The sequence below is a fragment of the Pteropus medius genome, unplaced genomic scaffold (assembly GCF_902729225.1).
Source record: "Pteropus medius unplaced genomic scaffold, Ma_sr-lr_union100, whole genome shotgun sequence".
Lineage (NCBI taxonomy): Eukaryota > Metazoa > Chordata > Mammalia > Chiroptera > Pteropodidae > Pteropus > Pteropus medius.
The window spans coordinates 13,765,693-13,788,571 of NW_024354503.1; the positions used below are offsets into that span (position 1 = coordinate 13,765,693).

Below are 22,879 nucleotides of genomic sequence, written 5' to 3' on the forward strand. Positions count from 1 at the left end.
TGTCTTTAAGGTGGAAAGAGAATTTTACTCTGAGTATAATAATAATTACATACCTAGTCAATCAACCTGTTCTCAAGTATCAATTTTAATCTTGTGCAGTATCTGTATTATAATACATTTAGTATGATGAGATTAATCCTATACTTGTTTTACTATTTCTACCTTAAAGCATAATTTTTATCAAGTTTTAGCCTTGGGAAGTTTTTATATTGAATAACAGAATGATTTCTGAACTTTGTTTCAGAACCCCAGTGATTTATGTGTATGACTATGTGATTTATGTATATGCATATGTGATTTATGTATAAATGTACTGTGGATTTCCCCAGTTATGCAGTTTTAATATTTATAATTATCTAGACTTAAAAGATGAATTTTATGTGGTAAACTCAGCTATTTGAATGAATAGAGAGGAAGCTATTTATTTGCATTTGTCTTGGAAGATTTTTTTTCACTCTTCTAATAGATTTCATTTTCTCACTGTTGATATAAAAAGCATGTGATGTTTCAGTTCTCCAGATTTTTCCTCTTAATCTTGTAAACTCAGCTATTATAGCCTTTTATATACATTGGTTCACTTTTCTTCATGTTCCATACTTGATTGTCAAAAAGTCATTTGTAATTTATGCAAGTGTCAACATACTGCTGTCACCTCCTAGTTGAATATATGCTTATATGGTCTTAAATTTTTTATTTAATTTTTAATTGTGGTAGAAATTGAAATAAATTACATCTGAGGTCCTTTTAGTTTCTATGAAATACAACATGATAGAGTAGTTAGGGTTTTGTTTTTAGAGTTTACAGTTAGACTAGTGAGTTGGAATTCCATTTCGGCCACTCATTAAATATGTGACCTTAGGTAATCTAGTTAACCTGTTCACACCTAGAAATAGAAATAATAATAGTACCTACCTCATAGAGTTGTTTTGACATTTAAATTGGTTCAGTAGTATCTAGCAAATAGTAAATCCTCAGTATTTATTATAACTATCATCCCCTGTCTTTTCCTCATCACTATTATTATTATATTGATTCTAAATCTAACATTCTTTCAGATTTATTTATTTTTCCTGTCTTTTATATCTTCTGCTGTTAAAAAAAAAAGTCAGTTATCTGGTACCTTTTTGAATAATTTTTACCTGTCCCCAAAAGCATACCAACTATAATAAAATTTTGAATATTTTTTGCTTATGCTGTTGTTTCATTCAGTAAGCATTTATTGGGTTCTTACTACGTGCTATTTCATTTCATAAAGATGAAACACATCGGGTCTCTACCATCACCCAATTACCACTAACGTAGTATTCTTATACTGTAAATATGCATATACAAATTTCCAAGGTGTCTAATTAGTTCTTGTGATAGATAATAGAGATGACTTCATGGAAGGGGAAACATTTGATCAAAACCTTGAAAAAATGTGATGGTATTAAACAAACGATGAAAGGTTGTGGTACGTTGAGGGGTACAGCAAAGCCTTCTAGATAAAGGCTAAGGTGCAGAAGCAGCGAGGTATGGAAAATGTATATGGGATTACAGTAGAAAAGGAGAAATGAGAGCCCTTTTTCCTTTTGCATTTTTGAAGTTCTGCCAATTCCTCTCTGCTTATGAGAATGTGAAGATTTCTAACAATACACCGTTTGATTCTCTGTCCTAATATCTTCTGCTACATAACCGCATACTGTTGTTGGCCAAAGTACTGCAATTATTGGCTCTTTCCTGCTAACACTGTATCCACAAGTTATATGAATTGTAGGTATTTTATTTTAACAGACAGCTATATATATGCCTTAAGGTTTTAATCTGCTCTACCAGTGTTTACTATGTGTGCTTCCTTAAATTGTACAACATGGGGAAGAAGCTTTAGAATCCGAGATCCCAATGAAATCAGCTGAGAGGTGAATCCCATCTAAATAGCTGTTTTTCTTCATCACCTGTATGTTTTTCCATAAGAATGTTTTCTTCTTCAACAAGATTCTCAATTTTCCTCCTCCCTCTTTCTTTCCACATACATATATTTCATACCCACATAAAACTGGCATTATGTTAACTGCTGAGAATAGAAGTTTAAATTAGACATGCGCTCACCTCTGAAATTTGGGAAGAAAAGTAAGTCACTTGAAAAGTATGATGTATATGCTATGATAAGTGCTCTTGAAGCATCTAGGAGGGTGAATCTGTTACTTACTGCCACTTAACAAAATGCTGCTTAACAAAAAGCCATAAAACCTCAGTAGTAAAACCTCAGTATTTATATATATAAGTGTCTAGGATAGTGGATTAGGCAGCTCTACCAGTCTTGACTGGGTTCTGTCATCTGTCTGAGTGTCAGTAATTGTCAGCCTATTCAACCGATCTAAGGTACCTCAACTGGAAGAACAGAGGTGACTCAGCTCTGCTCCATGTGTCTTTAGTCTTCTATTAGATTAGCTTGGACACATTTTTATGGCAATGGCGGAGTGCAAGAGCACAAGTTGAAATATAAGTGCTTCTTAGCCTGTGCTTGCTGATATCTGCTAACATCATATTGGCCAAATGATATAACATTGAACTCAGAGTTATAATGGGAAGGAAATTAACGTAACTTGACCATGGGAATTGACATACTATGTGGTAAAGAGTTAGGGCTATCAATGCAGTATACCACAGAGGAGCATCTAAATTGGACTGGGAGTTAGGGAAAATTTCTCAAGGGTGGTACTCCTCGAACTAAATTTTGAAACAAAGTTGAATGAAAGAAGAAACAAAGATATATTTGGCAGAGAAAATATCACATACAGAAGCCCAAAGATGTGAAACTCGTTGTGTGGTCAGCTATCTACAGATGGTTTGATATGTCAGGCAGGAAGAAAGGATGCATGGCTGGAAATAAGGCCAGAAGCAAAGACAGAGGCCAGATTTCAAAGACTTTTATATAATAAGCAAAGGAGTTTGAAAGTTGTAGGTGTCTGTGACGGTTCTAAGCCTAAGTGTTAACCACTATTTTATTGATGTTAATTATTATTAATATTTGTATTTGCTACCACAGAGCTAGTCCTTAAGATATTAATAGTATACAGTTTGGTGGTTGGAATGTACATAGATGTATGTTCTTATGGATATTTTTAGTACATGGAAGACTGCACATGTTATTCAGTGTAAACTACTAGAAATATAGACTAAACTTTTCATAGTATAATTTAAAGATTAATATTTGAGTTTCAGCGATAATGTGTATAAACACAATTTTATCTATGAAAGATTCTTATTACAGAATTTTAAAGTTGTAGAATTTAATCTAAAGAAAAACCAAAAGATCATTTGTTATATCCTATATGTTATTCTTAGTAGAATTGTTATATATAATTAAGGCTTAACATTTTTCTCATGTTATCACATTTTTATCCATGTTCTGAAGGACGGACTTAAAATGTATTTCTTCAGGGCATACTAAATTCCATTTTTTTTGAGGAAAATTATATAGACCAGAAATAAACTTTTTCTTAATTTTCTCAGAACAAAAGTGACTTATCATTGTCTAGTTCACATATTCTAGAAAGACAATTGTCTTGTACACTTCCTAATTGAAACTGAAGCCCTTTGTGAAGAAGCAGATGGAATCTATTAGGTACAACAACTGGAATATATTATGTATTTTCCTGCTGGTAGTCATGAATATTTGCAAAATTAATTTCCAAGTTGCTTAATTGGTAATATAACAACTTTGCACTGTTTTCCATATTTTTTAATTTATAGGTTTATTTAGTTAGTATTATAGTAAATGAGACTAAAACTATTGTTTTGGGTGACAAATCCTGGAAATATAAGTACATTAGGAGAGAGACTATTTACAATAGTGGTATTAATTATTACCAGGTGGTTTTTCTAGAATGCTATTTAAGGAAGTGTAAGTTATAAATCTGGCATGAATCCACTTCATTTAAAAAATGATGGGGGAAGGGAGATTCTGGTCTTTACACTCTGGTAAACTTGACATCAATCTCAACAAAAATGAAGATATCTAATTAGTAGGAAATTACATAAGTGCAGAGTTCATATCATTGTAAAATAATTTCTGTGTATGACAGGGTAATGCCTTGGCAGTAGAGTATAAAATTTTGGCAAGATCTTCTTATGGGTGAAATGGAGAATTGTAGTAAAGACAAAGACAGCTTGATAGTTGGTTCAGTTCTTCCCAGCCCACAAAGTGTTGATCTGTTGTCCCAAGGATGTCTCTTAGCTACAGGGCTTTATATTGGGCTTGTGACTTGCTCAATGCTTAGAGGTTTTCATTCTTTTTGTTTATTTAAAAGTTTTAGAACCTTTCTCTTCAACCGAAATTTGGGGCAGGACCTCAATATATAAATAAAATAAATGCTGAACTACTCTGATTCAGGTGACAATTGGAAATGATGATAGTTGAAAAAGGTCTTTCCAAGGATATGCCATTTAAGTAGACACTTAAGCGATAAGAAGTGAAGAATCTTTAATCTTGAAGACTAGAGAGGATGATGATTTCTTCATGTTAGATCAGTGGTTGCCTTTGAGCTGAGGACAGGAATATGGATTAACCATAAATGGGCAGGAGGCATCTTTTTGGAATGACGAAAATGTTCTAAAACTGGATTGTGGTGATGGTGGTACAGCTTTATAAATTAACTAAAATTTACTGAATCGTACACTTTAAATATGAATTTTCTGATATATAAACAATATCAATAAAACTTTTTAAATGATACTGTTTACCTGAAAAATTTTAAACAAGCTTTCTTCATATTTTTGAAGATCCTTCACATGTGACAAATAGACTTGATATTTCATCTAGTTCTAGGTGAGAAAATTAAGCTCAGTGTGTGAAAGTTAACAAGGAAACATAATTCTTCTTACTGTAAGAATATCTCTTGAGAGAGGGATAAGCATAGTGGTGCTGAGTTGTGAAGTCTTTAAGAAATTTAAATGACAATTTATCTAAGTGTGCCTATCATGTATAAAGCACTCTGGAAATGTTTGCTCTTCAAAGAAAATAAAGTACAAGTATATTTGCATGTATGTGTGTAATGTGTTTGTATGTATGTATATAAATGTATGTGTATAATTTTAAGAGAAAGCAAATGTGCCAAAATGATAACAATTGGTGATTCCAGATAAAGGATATATAAGTGTTCGTTGTACTTTTATTTCAGTTTTTCCATTGCTTTGAAATCTTTCAAAATAAAAAGTTAAGACAAAAAAGTGAGGAGAGGTGGTCAGGCTGACAGGGTTGTGAGAGCAGACTTTCTCAAACACTATGAAACATAATGAAACTATCATTAATATCTGAAATGGAGAAAACTGGATTCATTGTTTTTTATCATAAAGGAAAGGTATGTACTGGTTATGCAAAATCTCTCAGCAGGGAAAACTGCTGATCTTATGTAGAGCTTGTGGGAAGCATGGAATTCAGGGGTTGGCGCTGTTCTGGAGGTGAACATCATCTAGAATAGAGGTTACTCCGATGGCACTGTTGCACTTGGAGGCAAATTCATTACCATGAGTCTGTTCTTGACTGACTTTCAGAAGTGAGGAGCTGCCGTTGTTAGGTGATTCACTGACGGGCTGTAATACTGGTTCTGGTGACTGCTTACCATAGCTACCGAAAAATCCTTAGTTTGTGGGAACTTTAAAAATTCTCAGCTAGTATAAAATTTAGTGCCTGACATGATTTAGACTCACAATAAATATTTGTTCAATGAGTAAGGAGTTAAAAAAATAAAATGTTTGCTATTATCATCATCGTCATCATCTCATTTCCTAAAACTGAAGAACTTTGAAGTGCTAACACCTAACTGCTGCTTATTTGGAATCCTCTGACTAAAGTTTTTAAGTCATATTGGAGTCCTTTTGCCTATGTCGGTGTTGTGTAAATTGATTTTCAATGCTATATAACTTAGCGGGCTTAGAAAAATGATTACATACACAGTAAATATATTGAAAACCAAAAGTTTCCTTTCTTAAGAACTCAAGAGTGTCTAATATGGTAACATGCATTGCAAATCTAGAGAAGAATAAAATATAAAGCATTTCCTAAACTCATTTATCTACAGACAATATTCAATTTGGGAAATGCTTTTACGGTATGCCACATATATCCATTATGCTAATTTTCTAAATATCTGTATAATGCCAAGTTCTCCTATCTCTAAGTGACTTTCTCACAGCATGTATATCTGAAGCTTGCTCTTGCTAACACCATGGCAAATCTCTTAACTTTCTTGAATCTCTGATTCCCAGTCCATGAAATGTGCTTAAAAATTTAGGTAAAATTTGTGATTATAGTGTATCTATATCCAGTGTTATAGAAAGTTAATTTTTGACTGTTAAGTATCCAGTGTTATAGAAAGTTAATTTTTGACTGTTAAGTTCAGCAGCAATATGATAGTTAAATCCTTGTGTTATTAAAATGTTTGCAGGGCCTAAAGGGACTAAAACAACTTTTTTGGAGTTATTTATCTCTCTAAAAAGCTTAAAAATTATTTTTAAGTTTTAAATTTATTTTTCAGTTACAGTTGACGTACAATATTATATTAATTTCAGGTGTACAATATAGTGATTACTCATTTATATACCTTACAAAATGATCATCCCAATAAGGCTAGCATCATACATAAGTTATTACAATATTATTGACTATATTCCCTATAATGTACTTTACATTCCCGTGACTGTATTTATAACCGACAGTTTGTACTTCTTTATCCCTTTCACCTGTTCACTCATACCCTCTACCACCCACAACCCTCCTCCCATCTGGCGACCTTCAATTTGTTCTCTGTATCTATGAGTTTGTTTCTCTTTCGTTTGTTCATTTAATTTATTTTTTAGATTCCACATATCAGTGAAGTCATATGATTTTGGTCTTTCTCTGTCTGACTTATTTCACTTAGCATAATACCCTCTAGGTCCATCCGTGTCGCAAATGGTAAGATTTCATTCTTTTTTATGGCTGAGTAATATTCTACTACTTATCTAATCTAATAGACCACCTCTTACCTAATCATCTGTCGATGGACACTTAAATTGCTTCTATTTCTTGGCTATTGTAAATAATGTTGCAGTGAACATATGAATGCATATATCTTTTTGGATTAGTGTTTTGGATTTCTTCACATAAATACCCAGAAGTGAAATTGCTAGGTCATATGATAGTTCTATTTTAAATTTTTTGAGGAACCTCCATATTGTTTTCCATTGGTTGCACCAGATTACAACTGCACCAACGGTACACAAGGGTTCCCTTTCCTCCACATCCTCGCCAACACTTGTTTGTTGATATGTTCATAATAGCCATTCTGACAGATGTGAGGTGACATCTTATTGAGGTTTTGATTTGCATGTCCCTGATGATTAGTGATGTTAAGCATCTTTTCATGTATCTGTCAGCCATCTGTATGTCATCATTGGAGGAATGCCTATTGTCCTTTGCCCATTTTCTAATTGAATTGTTTGTTTTTTGATATTGAGCTATTTGAGTTCTTTGTATATTTTAGATATTAGTCGCTTATCGGACATATTATTTGCAAATATCTTCTCTCATTCAGTAGATTACTTTCTCATTTTGTTGATGGTTTTTGTGTGTTTTTCACAGAACTAGATCAGATAATCCTGAAATTTATATGGAACCACAAAAGGCCCTGAATAGCCAAAGCAATATTGAAAAAGAACAAACTTGGAGTTATCATGGTACCTGATATCAAACTATACTACAAGGCTATAATAATCAAAACAGCATAGTACTGGCATAAAAACATACATATAGATCAGTGGAACAGAATAGAGACCCCAGAAATAAACCCATGAGTATATGGTGAATTAAAATAGGACAAAGGAAGCAAGAATATACAATGAGGAAAAGACAGTCTAAAACAAATGGTGTTGGGGAAACTAGACAGATACATGCAAAAAAATGAAATTAGACTTTCTTACACCATATACATAAATAAACTCAAAATGGATTAGAAACTTAAATGTAAGATCTGAAACCATAAAACTCCTAGAAGAAAACATACACAATAAATTCTTTGTTTGACATTACTCTTAATTTTTTTGGATATGTCTCCTAGGACAAAGACAGCAAAAGCAAAAATAAATAAACTACATCAAATTTAAAAACTTCTATACTGCAAATGCTTAAAAATTAGTTATACAGAGTAATTGAACCAAGCTGCTTTTATATTATTTTGTTAATCTTTAGTAAATGAGCATTTAAGGCTAATTTTTTAATTTGTTAAGGTTTTTGCACATTTAAGATGATATTGCAGAAAAAGATTTCTGGGTGAAATAAAAGGCCTAGCTTTTGCCTCTAACTGGATTAGTGACCCTGAGATGGTTATTTAACCTCTCTTACCTTTATTTTTCTTCTTCTTAAGATGAGATGAATGGGCTAAATCTTTTAGGTTCTTTCCGAACCTAACATTCAGTGATTGGTATACATCTCATTTATTCCTTCCTATTCCTCACATAAGGAGTGCTTATAATCATTTGCTTTATGCTGCTATTAATTCAAGTTTGAATATGAGTATATATGAGAAAAATTGCTCTATAAATTGTTAAAAGAAATTCATACGCATATTCTATAATTTTTGTAAACTTCCTCAGATACACATTTCTATGCCTTGTGTTGTGATAATTCTAGGTGAGTTTTTCTAGGTGAGTCTTTGGTTTTTACAAAATTATCTAATTTATTTAGATAATTTATTTAGTGAACTTCTCATTTCTTAAAAGCCATTTTTCTCACACATCAAAAATTAATAAATGCCCATTTTAGTATTTTACACTACCTCTTTTCTCTGTCCCACATTCCCATCTCCTGATTATGTTCTATGTTTTCTTTATTTTATATCATCTTTTTAACATACAAATTATTTAGTATTTTATTATGTGTATTGTTTTTTGTGTTCATATTAGAATGCAAAGTCCACTTTTTTTTAATCTGATATGTTCATTGGTGTAATCTAAGCAACTAAAACAGTGCCTGAAATACTAGATACTCAGTATGTAATTGTTGATTGAGTAATTAATACCCGTAGGTGATTTGTGTTTACTTTTTCAAAGTTTTACTCTGTCTTAATTTTTATTTTACTTTAAATAAATATATTTATTAATATATCTGTATATTTTCACATTGGTATTGTATATTTTACATCATGAATGGGAATTTTATAACCTTGCTTATATCCGATATTTATACTTATTTCATGGAGTATTATAAAATTCTAAAATATTCTCAAATTTCATTTAAATTATATATGAATATATATTATAATAAAGAGGTGGAGGAAATGGATGTTGAAAAATCAAGCAAGCAATGAGAAAAATGATCACTGCTAGAAAAACTGTTGTCCTAACTATTTATTTGATATTTTAAGTTAATGATTACGTTAGCCTTCTCAGAGCCAATGTCTCAGTGAAAAACAGATGAAACCATGGAGTTATATGAAAGTTAGAGGTAATAAAAATTGAAGATAAGGATAATTTGCTTGTGTTTATGACTGTCCGATTGCCTTAAATAACTCATCATAGTCAAACTTCTGCACTTTCCCACCCCCGCTCTATGGACAGTGGGAAAATTCTCAACAAATATTGGGTAAGAATGACATAAACAGTATGATGTCTGTGTTTGCATGTGCTGTCTAGTGCCAGGTTAGCTGACTAGAGTATAGTGAGGGCACTAGCCTGCTATTCCCTCTAATTCCAGTTAGGAGAAATTCCTGGGTATTATAGTAATACCTAGCCTATGAAAGTATAATCAAATAAGTGGTTTGAAGGGAAAAAGGAAACTTTCTTTTGGGGACAGAAAGTTACCCAGGGCCGCCTTACAGCAAGCAGTAGTCACACAGTGTCCATTCCAAAGTAATGTCAATTACCTGAGGTAGAAAAACGTCCAAAAAACAGAAGTAATAAAAAAAAGTAACTAACTCCCAAGACCACAGCAATTACTTAACCACAGCATCCAGAATAATTTAACCACATTAGAGTTTGTAGCCAGTGGTAAGTACTGAAAGCAACTCAGCATCCAAGAAGACACACACATGGTAGTAAAGAAACATCTCTTTGTCTTTTCTTTATTTTTGGTTCCTGGGTGCTTTGTAAGCAGATATGCTTATAGGCCTAGTATTCTTTGTAACTGGCCTAGCAGGTTCTCTGTCACAGATTTTTACCAATCTTAAACCCTTGGCTTCTTTTTAAGACTCTTTTTTTTTTCCTCCCAGCTTTTTTGATGTATAATTAACAACAACAAAACAATTGTAAGATATTTAAAATGTACAATGTGATGACTTGATATATATTGTGAAAGGATTTCTTTAAAGAATCCCTTTGATTAAAACTTAATCAGTTCTTCTACTCTGTTCTTAATCAGAGATTGAATATTTGGACCTTGTTAAATATACTGAAAAAGGATAATATAAAATCCTATGGAAATGTCCACAAGTACAAACACTATTTTAGACCTTTTATTAAAAAAAATGGGGGTGGGGGGAGGGCAGTGGGATGTTTTTTAGAAACTACTTTAGCATATAGGACCAAGAATAAATTGCACCCTTATTGCCCTTCAGTTGTTTTTGTTCACTTATTTCATTCTGTTATGCATTTAAAAACTTTATTTCTGAATTTCATGATTGTTACCCAATTAATTTAGTAAGATTTAATTTTATTACAGGAATTTTCTTATAAAAGTGATTTACTTAAAATACAATTTTCTTATAATTTGTAAAGACAGAAATTTTTAGGATTTAAGAATTATAGCTGCTTTCATTTTCAAATATCTGAAGAGGCACTCTTTTTGTTTAAATGGAGGCAAAATTGATATATAACATTATTTTAGTTTCAAGTATACAAAATAATTATTCAGTATTTGTCTACATTGACAAATGATCACTGCATCAGGACTAGTTATCTGTGACCAGATATAGTTACAAATTTTTTTTTTCTTTTGATGAGGAATTTTGTGATCTCCTCCTTTAACAGCTTTTAAATAAGCAATACAGTATTAATAGTCCCCATGGTGTACACCATGACTTATTTTATAGCAGGAAGTTTATACCTTTTGAGTCTCTTCACCCATTTCACTCACAAACCTCCAATCACCAGTCTGTTCTCCATACCTATGAATGTTACTTTGTTTTCGTTTATTAGATTTCAAATATAATTGAGTTTATAGTGTATTTGTCTTTCTCTGTCTGACTTATTTCACTTAGCATAATGCCTTCAAGGTTTAAACATGTTGCAAATGGCAAGAATGCATTCTTTTTTATTGCTGAATAATATTTCATTTGTGTGTGTATCTGTGTGTGTATATGTAAATAAATAACATCTTTATCCATTCATCCATCAATGGACACTTAGGTTGTTTTCAGAACTTGGCTATTGTAAATAATGCTGCAGTGAACATAAGGGTAGATATATCTTTTTGAACTAGTGTTTCATTTTGTTTAGAAAAATGCCCAGAAGTCAGATTGCTGAATCATATGGTGGTACTATTTTTAATTTTTTGAGGAACCTCAGTATAGTTTTCCATAGTGGCTGCATCAATTTCCATTCCCTTTTCTCCACAGCCTCCCCAGCATTTATTTCTTGTCTTTTTGATAATACCCTTTCGAACAGGTGTTATGTGGTACCTCATTTTAGTTTCGATATGCATTTACCTTATGATTAGTGATGTTGAGCATCTTTTCATGTACCTGTTGGCCATTTGTATGTCTTCTTTGGAAAATGTCGATTCAGATTCTCTGCCCCTTTTTAGTTGGATTGTTTATTTATTTGCTATTGAGTTGTATGAGTTTTTTATATTTTGGATTTAACTCATTGTCAGATACATCATTTGCAAATATTTTCAGTAGGTTGCCTTTTCATTTCGTTGATGACTTTATTCTGCCAAAGCCTTTAAGTTGATTTAGTCCCACTTGTTTATTTTTGCTTTTATCGACTTTGCTTTTGGTGTCAGAAACAAAAAAGTCATTGCCAAGACCAATGTCAAGGAGCTTTTCCTCCTATGTTTTCTTCTAGGAGCTTTATGGTTTCAGGTCTTTCATTCAAGTATTTAATCCATTTTGAATTTATTTTTGTGTATGTTATAAGATAGTCTAGTTTCATTCTTTTGCATATGACTGTCCAGTTTTCCCAACATCATTTATTGAAGAGACTGTCCTTTTTCTATTTTGTATATTCTTCTCTTTTTTTTTGTTGTAAATTAATTGATCATATATGCATGGATTTATTTTAAAATTATATGTGTGTGTGTATCAGAGAAGTTTTCTCATGTCAATAAATAAAATACTTATTGAAAAAATACTGTTTTATTTTTACCTCCTTTGAAATTTATCTTTTGTGTTTATGCTTTTGTACTATTATATATACACATAATATAAAAAGATAAATATATACATATTGCATGTGCTTGCTCATAAAGTTTTTCTTTTTTTACAGTTAAAGCCATTAAGAGAATTTGGGTTTGATTGCCTTTCATAGTTGGAGATAAATTTATGTAAGGAGTGTGAGTCAATGGATACATCATCAGATATATGAATTTACATAGTATCTGGAGATTAGCAAAAGATTTTGGTAAATGAATGATGTTTTAGAATTTACAGGGACATTAAAAGTATATCACCATACTTGGGAAGAATCTTGACATAAATTGCTAATTAAATATATCAAATAGATGCTCAACGCAGAGTAAGATAACAAATATCCAGCACCTTCCTTCTTTTTATAAAAAAAAAATCTTTTAAAGCTGATGTTAGAAACTACTGTTGTTTTTTTTTGAGAACACATAGTGCCTGTAGTAATAGTCACTGTATATTTTTAAAAATTTGTTTTCTGTGTATTGGACCTCTGTGACTAGTTCTTTTTTCTATTTTATTCTGTACTTTCTGTTAATAGATATTTTTACTTTTATAGGTGTCTATTTAAAGAACCATCCCCCAATTTAGACTGTTGGGCATACACATAACACACAAAAATACTGAAAAGCTTAGTCATAAGTTCTGCAGGATTTTTGGTCCAGCATCTTAAGGATTTCTTCAGCATCTGTACCTGAGTGTAAGTGTGCAGAATGAGGAGTATAACTTCACCTCATGAATAATCTTGCTTATTTCATACTTTCATTATGCACTTGACAAGTGAGTTGCAGAATTAGCTGCCTAGTGCTCAGTGAGACATTTGATCCTGGGATTGAATAAAACCAGTCTTGTTTGAGTCAGACAGTGGGATATAAGTGGCTCTGCCATTAAGTGGAGTCCAGCAGGATTGCTCTAGACTTACTGCTTGTTGTGTAGTTATCAAAGTAACAGTCCTTCCTAAAATGGAGGCTAGTGTGTTACAGCAAGAAGCTACTGCAGGAGACTGGGGAAGGGACAGCCTTTTCAGGAAATTTTCCTGAGAGACCTTTAGTGGAGGCTGTTCTAGAAGTATTAGTGTTGCAGGCATCTAGGCAGTATGTGAAGGAATTGAGTATCAGACTGTTGGTTGGGACTAGACCCAGTACAAGTCAGTCAGGGCATCAATGAGTGGTAAAGTAGGTCTTTAAGGGAAAAAAAATCAAAAGGTTTGTATAAGTATCAATTACTTGCATTTTGTCTTTAAGCGACTTAAAAATATTACATACGTTGCAGAGCAAAAAGGAAGTGACTGTGGCTAGGTGCGGTGGTTTTCATTTCTGTTTTCCAAAACCACTAGGACAATATCTAGCTCTCTGTGTGTAGGGAAAATATTGGCAGAACTACTGTGAGAAAAACTAGAATTAAAGCTGAAGTATGAACAACGCTGAAAATTAAAATAATATACTCATCAAATTCCATCCCTTTAGCTGGTTTTAGACATGCTAATGATGACTATTTTTAGTAAAAGTTTTAACTTCTCATTAAAGTTTGAGGAAAAGCTTGATAATTTTTTGTACATTTTATTAACATGTTTTTAAAATACTCTTTTTACTGGAGGTATGAATTGAATTTGTTGTTTTATCTTTTAGTCAATTATTTCACTTTGATAACTTTGTACTATTTCTATTGTGAAATTTGAAGTAACTTAAAATAATGGAAGGGAAACTTTGTTCAGGCAGTTTCAAGAATTAAATGCTCAGTACATCAGTGAACACAACAGAAGATTTTCATTCTCTTAATAGTGTACAATGTACAAAAGTTTTAGTTTTGATGAAGTCCAGTTTGTTTATTTTTTCTTTTGTTGCTTGTGCTTTTGATGTCATACTTAAGAAACAGTTGCCAAATATGAGGTCATTAAGATATCCCCCCGTTTTAAGAGTTTTATAATTTTAATTCTTTAATTTAGGTCTTTGAACTATTTTGAGTTCATTCCCCCACACCAGTTATTGAAAAGACTGTCCTTTCCAAATTAGATGTTCTCCCCACCTTTATGGAAAATCAATCAATCATATATGTAATGATTTATTTTTTTTCAGCTCTCTATTCTATTCCATTTATATATTCGTCTATCCTCATGGTGGTGCCACATTTTCTTTTTCTTCGTTGGTAGACTTTGGTGAGATTGGCAGAGTGCCTTTTGTGAAATAGGTATTTTCCTAGTTCACACACTGAAGTTATCACCCTCTGAATATTACTTTTTCGACTTTATATTAGGTTCTTCAAACTGACCTACTGTGCTCAGGGTCCCAGCATTCTTTCCTATACCTTGAGTACTATGCTAGTTAAAATCCAAGCTATGAATAAATTTTGGCTGCAGTGCTCTCTTATCCTGTGGAACTGTACTTTATCATTTTATCTGACTTTTGTTTTGTCTTTCATACTGTTTGTTAAAGCATGCTTTCAACATAAGGTTTTGATATAGTACTGTGCATTTTCAAATATTCTTTACCGGGAAGTGATTCTCTGTACATCTAGTCTACCATGTAAAAGTTGAGAATAGGATTTTTGAGAACAGCTTTGTAATCCATTCTTGATCATCAGCTTGCATATAATTGGAAGTAATAGTTTATCATATTTACATAAATTTTTCTTAGCAACTTTTAATTATATGCTATTAAAATTTTCTATATAATTATGTTACTGTATTGGCAATTTAGATATGGCACCATGATTTTCTGGTTGCCAATATTATTAAGCAATTATTAATATTTGACATTTTGATATTGTATTGGCAAGTTAGATATGGCATCATGATTTTCTGGTTGCCAATATTATTAAGTGATTATTAATATTTTGCATTTCGAAACAGTAAATGCCCTTAAAAATGACTACACAAATCAAGAAATAGCATAGATAATAACATTGCAGGGTTTTTTTTTTTCAGCTTGTTTTGGAGGGATGCAGTTCTTTGTCCATAGAAAATCATATATCTACTGTATTATTTGAGAGAACAGTGTGTACTTTATTAAACAGATTATTGTAATAAATGTTTTTTATATTTTTCTTTCTTAGTTTTACAGTCCTTAATAGTGGTGTGATGATTATTTTTTTTCTTACAGGTTTTCTTTGGGTGATGCTAGAAGGCCTCTTCATGAAACAGCAGTTTTGGTAGAGGATGTGGTACACACTCAGTTAATTAATTTGGTAAGAGCATATGTATAATCTTATTTGGTATCTCTCTGCATCCTGCTTGTATTAGGATTCAACCCAATACCTTTTTTTAAGATTATATTCACATTAAAAAAAAATTATATGTACATTTAGAATTCTTTTCCTCAGCCTTATTTAGGTATAGTTTACATATAACAAAATTTCACCAGTTTAAGTACATAATTTAGCGAGTTTTGACAACTTATTGTCATGTGACTACTATCCCAATCATGACATAGATCATTTTCATCATCCAAAAAGTTTCTTTGTGCCACCTGTAAATCAGTTTTAGTCATCTACCCTCTGACCCCTGATAACAGGTTTTCTAATCTGTTTTCTGTCGCTATGTAAGTATAGTTTTTCCAGAACTCTTTTAAAAACTTATTTATTTTGAATTTTGAGCTTACAGAAGTATTGCACAAATAGTTCATAGAAGTCCTAGATATCTACCCTTCACCTTCCTCTGTTAACATCTGATGTAACCATAGTACAATTATCAAAACCAAGAAATAACATTGGTACAACACTGTTAATACAGTTATCAACCTTATTTGAATTTTATCAGTTTTCCTGTTATTGCTTCTCTTCTGTTCCAGGAGATAATTCAGTATAAAACACTGTAGTTAGTTATCATGTCGTTGTAGTCTTTTCCGATCTATGATAGTTCCTCAGTCTTTCCTTTCTTTTATGACCTTGACACTTTTGAAAAGTACAGGCAGTTATTTTGTAGAATGCTCTTCTTTTTTCAATTGGTCTGATATTTTCTTATGATTAGAATGTGGCTATGCTTTTATGGCAAGAATACCACAGAAGTGGTAGGCCTTTCTAAGTGTATCAAATCAACAGGTTCATGTTGTTGATAAGTCTTATTTGTGATCTTAACCTTGAATACTTGGTTACGGTGGTAAATGCACTCTAAATGTTACTATTATTTTTTTTTCATTTTGTTGTTAATAAGTAACCTGGGAGTATATTTTACGCATATGCAAATATTCTTTTTCTCTGAAAATTTTTGCATATCAATTTTAACATTCATCAATATGTTTCGTGTGACACTATTGTTACTGTGGTATTTGTCTAATAGTGGTTTACTGTTTCTTCTTTCCTTTTATATTTTTTAATTCCAATTATCCTGAAAGGAATAGTTATCTTTTATCACCATTTGTTTATTCACTTTTTAATGTATATATGTATGGGCTAATGTATATTTAAATTTTATTTGTAGGACCATTATACAGTAATAACATTATTTATTTTAATTGCTCAAGTCGTACCAGTGTTGGCCCTTAGGAACCTGTCATGTCCTTTCCCCTTTTTTCTATCAGATTTTTGGTCCTATGTCTGATATATATTAGGGATATCAGTCTTTTGTTTGTGGTATATGTTAATAATATTCTTATAGTGTGTCACTTATCTTTGGACTTGTTTTTATGGGCTGTTTTGGACATACAAGAATTTTTAATGTAGTCAAATGTATCAATCATTTATTGCCTTTAGATTTTGAATCATTGTTAGAAAGACTTCTCCTTATACCGAATTTAAAGAGTAATCCATCCATGTTGCCTTCTAGTACTTGTATGAGTTTAATTTTAATGTTTATATTCCTAATTCATTTGTAGATTATTCTTGTTTATGTGTGAGATATGGATCTAATCTTTTTCCAGATGACTACTCAGTTATACCATCACCATTTATTAAAAAGTCTGTGCTTTTCCTAATGATTTGAGATGCTTCCTTTATCATATTAGCATATACATTAGGATATATCTCTGACTTTGTATTCTATACCAATGGTTAATTTGTCTATGCATGTGCTAATATGACATTTTTAATTACATAGGTTTTATAGTATATTTTAAAGATTGTTACAACTAGTCTCACCTTGTAATTATTTTTTCTCACTGTGCTCCTGGCTATTCTTGTATGTTTATTTTTCCATATGAACGTTAGTATTAAATTTTGTGGCTCCATAAAATAACTCATAGGTATTTTTATTGAGATTGCATGAATTTATAATTTAGAGAGAACTGCATCTTTAGAATGTCAAATCAGTCTAAGAATAGGGAACATCTTTACATTTTTCAAGATTACTTTTGTGTCTTTCATGAGTGTTTTAATATTTTTCTTCTATAGGCTTCATATATTTTGTCTTAGATTTCTTCCTAAGTGCAATCTTTTTTGTTGCTATTGCAAATGGACTTTCTCTCTAATTACATCATGACTGAAAACATCTGAAATTGACTGAAATACATAAATCTGCAGATTCCAGAAGCTGAGCAAACTCCAAACAGGATAACCCAAAGAAATGCGTGTTCAAACTGCTGAAAACTAAAGACATAATATAAATCTAAAAGCAGCCAGATTTATTACCATAGGAAAACAATGATTTGAATGCAGAATTTTCATTAGAAATCATGGAGACTAAAAGGAAATGGCACAGCAGTTTTAAAGTACTGAATGTAGAATTCTCGGTCAGCAGTTTTTTTCTTTGACTTTGTATTCATATGGCCTTTTTTTCCTTTTCTTTGTGTCTCCATGTGACTCTCCCCACCCCGCCACCCAAGAACATCAGGTATTTGTTCAGTGCTATTGTCATATGTATCAAAGCTATATACATGCTGTTATCTTCACATTGTTGTGTTAACAGCTTTTTTATAGAGTTATATGTCTTTTAAAGGAATAAATGGAAGTATGGATAAAAGGAAGTATATGTTATCTTTTACATTTACCCACATGTTTACCATTTTCCAGCCTCATTATTCTTTGTTACAAATCGGAGTTGACATTTAAATCATTTCCTTCAGCTGGAAGAATTGTAACATCTTTTGTAGTACAGGTGACACTGATAAATTCTCTTGTTTCTTTTACCTAAATATCTTTTTTCACCTTTATTCTTTATGTGGACCCTACGTGATAATCTTTTCCTTTTAGCTTTTTGAGTATGCCACTCCAATATTTAATGACATATGTTAATTTCTGATGTCAAGTCAGTTATTATTTACTTATTCCCTGCATAACATGTTACCTTTCTCTGCGTGATTCAAGGTTTTCTCTTCATTATTGTGTCTCAGAAGTTTGATGTTTCTAGGACTGATTTTCTTCATGATTATCTTGCTTGCAAGTTTGTTGATCTTGTTGGGTCTGTAAACTAATATTTTCTTCTATTTTGTGGAAGTTTTCAGCCATTATTTTTTTCCTGTGTCTTTCATTTTGAGATTTCAGTTGTATGTGTTTTGGACCGTTTGTTATTGTTTCACAAATCTGATGGTCTCTAAAGTTTTTCTACAAACTTTTTTTTCTTCAGTTTTGTTCGGCCTTGATAGTTTCTGTTGATATCTTTAAGATTTTTCTGGAATCTTTAATCTGCTATATACTCAATATAGTGTATTTTTCATTTTACTGATAGTATTTTCTGTTATACTATTTGAAAATGTATCTTATTGGGTTAAAATAACCCTTTTTGAATTATGGGTATATATTTTTATATTGTTCTAACATTTTTTCTTTTTTAATTAAATGTATTGGGATGACATTGGTTAATAAAATTATATAGGTTTCAAGTGTACAATTCAGTAATATGTCATATGTGCATTGCATTGTGTGTTCACCACCCAAAGTTAAATTTTCTTCCATCATCATGTATTTGACCGCATTTACCCTTATCTTCCTCCCTCCTTCCCCACTTTCCCTCTGGTAACCACTAAACTGTTGTTTGTGTGTATGAGTTTTTGTTTGTTTCTCTTGTTCATTTGTTGCTTTCAATTTGATATCTCACATGTAAGTGAAATCATATGGTTCTCAACTTTTTCTCTCTGACTTATTTTGCTTAGCATGATAATCTCAAGATCCATCCATGTTGTCACAAAAATCCATTTTTTCTTATGGCTGAGTAATATTCCTTGTATATATGTTCCACATCTTTTTTATCCAAACCTACATCAAAGGGCAGTTGAGTTGTTTCCATGTCTTGGCCACTGTGAATAATGCTGCAATGAACATAGGAACCCTCACACAATGCTACTGGGAATGCAAATTGGTACAGCCACTATGGAAAACAGTATGGAGGTTCCTCAAAAAATTAAGAATGGAATTACTGTATGACCCAGCAATCTCTCTTCTGGCTATCTACCCTCAAAATTTGAAAACACTTATCTGTAAAGATATATACATCCTAATGTTCTTCCAGGGTCTTCTGTGATTCCATATGAATTTTATTATTCCATATGAATTCTATGATTTCAAAGACTTTTCTATTTCTGTGAAAAATTACATGGGAATTTTGATAGGGATTACGTTGAATCTATAGAGTATTAATATTTTAACAATATTAATACTTCTGATCTATGGACACAAGATGTCTTTCCATTTATATGTGTTATGTTCAGTTTCTTTCATTCAGTGTCATATTTTTTAATGTAGTGATATTTTACCTCCTTAGTTAAATTATTTCAATTTTATTTTTTTGATGTGATTTTAAATGTGCTTGTTGTCTTTATTTCTCTTTCAGAGAGTTTATTGCTAGTGTATAGAAATGCAACTGATTTTTGTGTCTTAACTTTGTATTCTGAAACTTTATTGAATTTGTTTTTTAGTTCTAAAGTTTTTTGATGGAGTCTTTAGGTTTTCTATGTATAATATAATGTCATCTGTAAACAGAGACAATTTTACATCTTCCTTTCTGATTTGGATACTTTTAATTTACTTTTATTGCCTATTTTTTCTGGGTAGGACTTCAGTACTATGTTGAATAACAGCAGTGAGAAAGGGCACCCCCTTGCCTTGTTACCAAAATTAGAAGAAAAATTTTCCATCTTTTACTGTTGAATATTATATTAGCTATTGGTTTGTCATATATGGCCTTTATTATATTGAGGTATATTCCATCTATACATAATTTGTTGAGGACTTTTATTCTGAAAGGATCTTGAATTTTGTGAAATTTTTTTTCTGCATCTATTATGATCATATAATTTTTATCCTTCCATTTATGTGGTATACCACACTTACTGAGTTGTGTATATTGAATCATCCATTCATCTCAAGAATAACTTTCACTTAATCATAGTGTACAGTCCTGTTAATATGCATTTGAATTTAGTTTGCTAGTATTTTGTTGAGAATTTTTTATTCTATTCATTAGATATATTGTCCTATAGTTTTTTTTGTAATGTTCTTATCTCAATTTGATATTAGTGTAATGCTGGCCTCATAAAATGGATTTGGTAGTATTCCCTCCTCTTCAGTTTTTGGAAGAATTTAAGAAGCAGTGTCATTAATTCTTTAAATGTCTGGTAGAATTCACCAGTGAAACTGACTAATCTTAGACTTTTCTTCTGGGGGAGGTTTTTTATTACTTCTTCAACTCCTTAGTCATTATGGTCTATTCAGGATTTCTATTTCTTCATTATTCAGTCTTGGTAGGTTGTATGTTTCTAGTAATTTATTTATTTTATCTAGGTTATCCAATTTGTTTTCATAGAATTGTTCCTGGTAATGCCTCCTACTTTTATAATTTACTTTAGTTCTCTCTTTTTTCTTTGTTAGTTTAGCTACAAGTTTGTCAATTTGTTCACCTTTTCAAAAAAAAATCTTAGTTTCTTTTATTTTTTCTATTGTGTTTTAGTCTATTTCATTTATTTTTGTTCTAATCTTTATTTTTTGGATTTAGTTTGTTCTGTTCCAGTTGCTTATGTGTAAAGTTAGATTGTTTGTTTGAAATCTTTTTTTTCTTGATGTAGGTACTTATTGCTATAAACGTCCCTCTTAGAACTACTTTTGCTGCATTCCAAAAATTTTGGTATGTTGTGATTTTGTTTTCGCTTGTCTCAATATAATTTCTGTCTTCCTTTTTGATTTCTTCTTTAACCCATTGGTTATTCAGAAGAGTGCTGTTTAATTTCTACTACTTGTGAATTTTCCAGTTATCCTCCTGTCATTGATTTTAAGTTCCGTATTGTTGGGGTCAGAAAAAATAGTTGATATGATTTCAGTCCGATACGGGGTGTTTCTCGCCAGATTCCTGTTCTAGCGGGACTACTTGCAGACTATACCTGGGAGGGACTGGAGCCTAGTCATTCGGCCCTTTCAGAATCTACAGCTAGACCTAGTTTGGCGAGCTTACCTCCACAGGCTTCTGGATCATGGCCAAGAAGGGTAGACATTTTGGGGATCATTTTGGCAGTAGTTGCATATTATTTTATTTGGGAAATATTACAGTAAGACTGGCAGTAGACTAAATATGTAAGTTGTTTCTTAAGTTATTTTCTTTAATCTTTATTTTCTTTGACCTGTTATTCCCATCTCAGACCTTTGCCCTCCTATCCTATCCTTGATTCTTACTCATTACTTCGGCCAAGCCAACCCTCTATCTTATGTGATTTCACCTAACTCTACTCTTCCACTTAGGTGATGACTGGCATAGGCCTCAGTTAACTCTTCTTCACTGGTTCTGCATAAAGATTAAGAATATGTTAAATAAGGAAAATACATACAGACATCCCCTACTTTTCAAAAGTTCATGTTAATGCCACTTTACTTTTATAAAAGACCTACCTTAGTACCTATTTTAGCTAACTGAAAGAAATCCGAAGAAGATTTTTGCTTTTAACAGAAAAAGGCAAAAAGGAAAAATAATAGTGTTTAGGATTTATTTTGCAGTGAGTCATTATAGAGGCAGTGGCACCTATAACAGTTAGCATAGCCCTGCCAAGTTCTTTTTGGGGAACTACACTCAGCATCTCAGCATCAACGATTGAATTGCTATTTCACTGCTATCAATAATAATACCCTTTCAGTTTCCAAAACTGTTATGATTTCTGATGACTATAGAGCTTTTCTTTTCTATTCATTCACCATTTTATTTCAAAGTTATATTAGATTTTCACTATATTAATCTACCAGGCAACTAGTAAGCTATTCAGTCTCTTGTACTATGTTTTTATTTCAGAACCATGTTTTCAGGATATTCTAATGATCTTTAATTACGAAAATTAATAACAAATTTATATAGGTAAAGAGTGATTGCTTAAATCTCCCATCTGGATTAGCATGCACTGAATTGTTCATCTTCCCTTCTCCCTCTTCCTTATAATGTTTTTTAATTCAGCAGTTAATCTCCTGGTAGAAGGAGCTTATGCAAGGCACCGTTCAATCCTAATCACCATTTCTGTGAGGCGTCACTTATGCCACCTCAGTAATAGTTTATGAGTATGTTTTAAAATAGTAATAAAGTTTCCTGTGCAGAACTTCAATTATAAGGGTTATCAAAATAAGACAAACTAATATAATTTGTGATTGTATAAAATAAAGGAAGTAGAGGTACCATGGGGACCTCA

General features: G+C 31.8%; 1 protein-coding gene across 6 annotated transcripts in view; it reads left to right on the top strand.

Annotated features, from left to right (window-relative positions):
* The window catches only part of SUPT3H (SPT3 homolog, SAGA and STAGA complex component), a 418,239-nt gene that overhangs the window by 181,735 nt on the left and 213,625 nt on the right, over positions 1-22,879 (top strand). For all 6 annotated transcript variants that reach the window (XM_039854247.1, XM_039854251.1, XM_039854248.1 and 3 more), the window contains one exon: positions 15,455-15,539. In XM_039854247.1, coding sequence (XP_039710181.1) covers positions 15,455-15,539 — 85 coding nt within the window. The remainder of the gene's footprint in view (positions 1-15,454; positions 15,540-22,879) is intronic.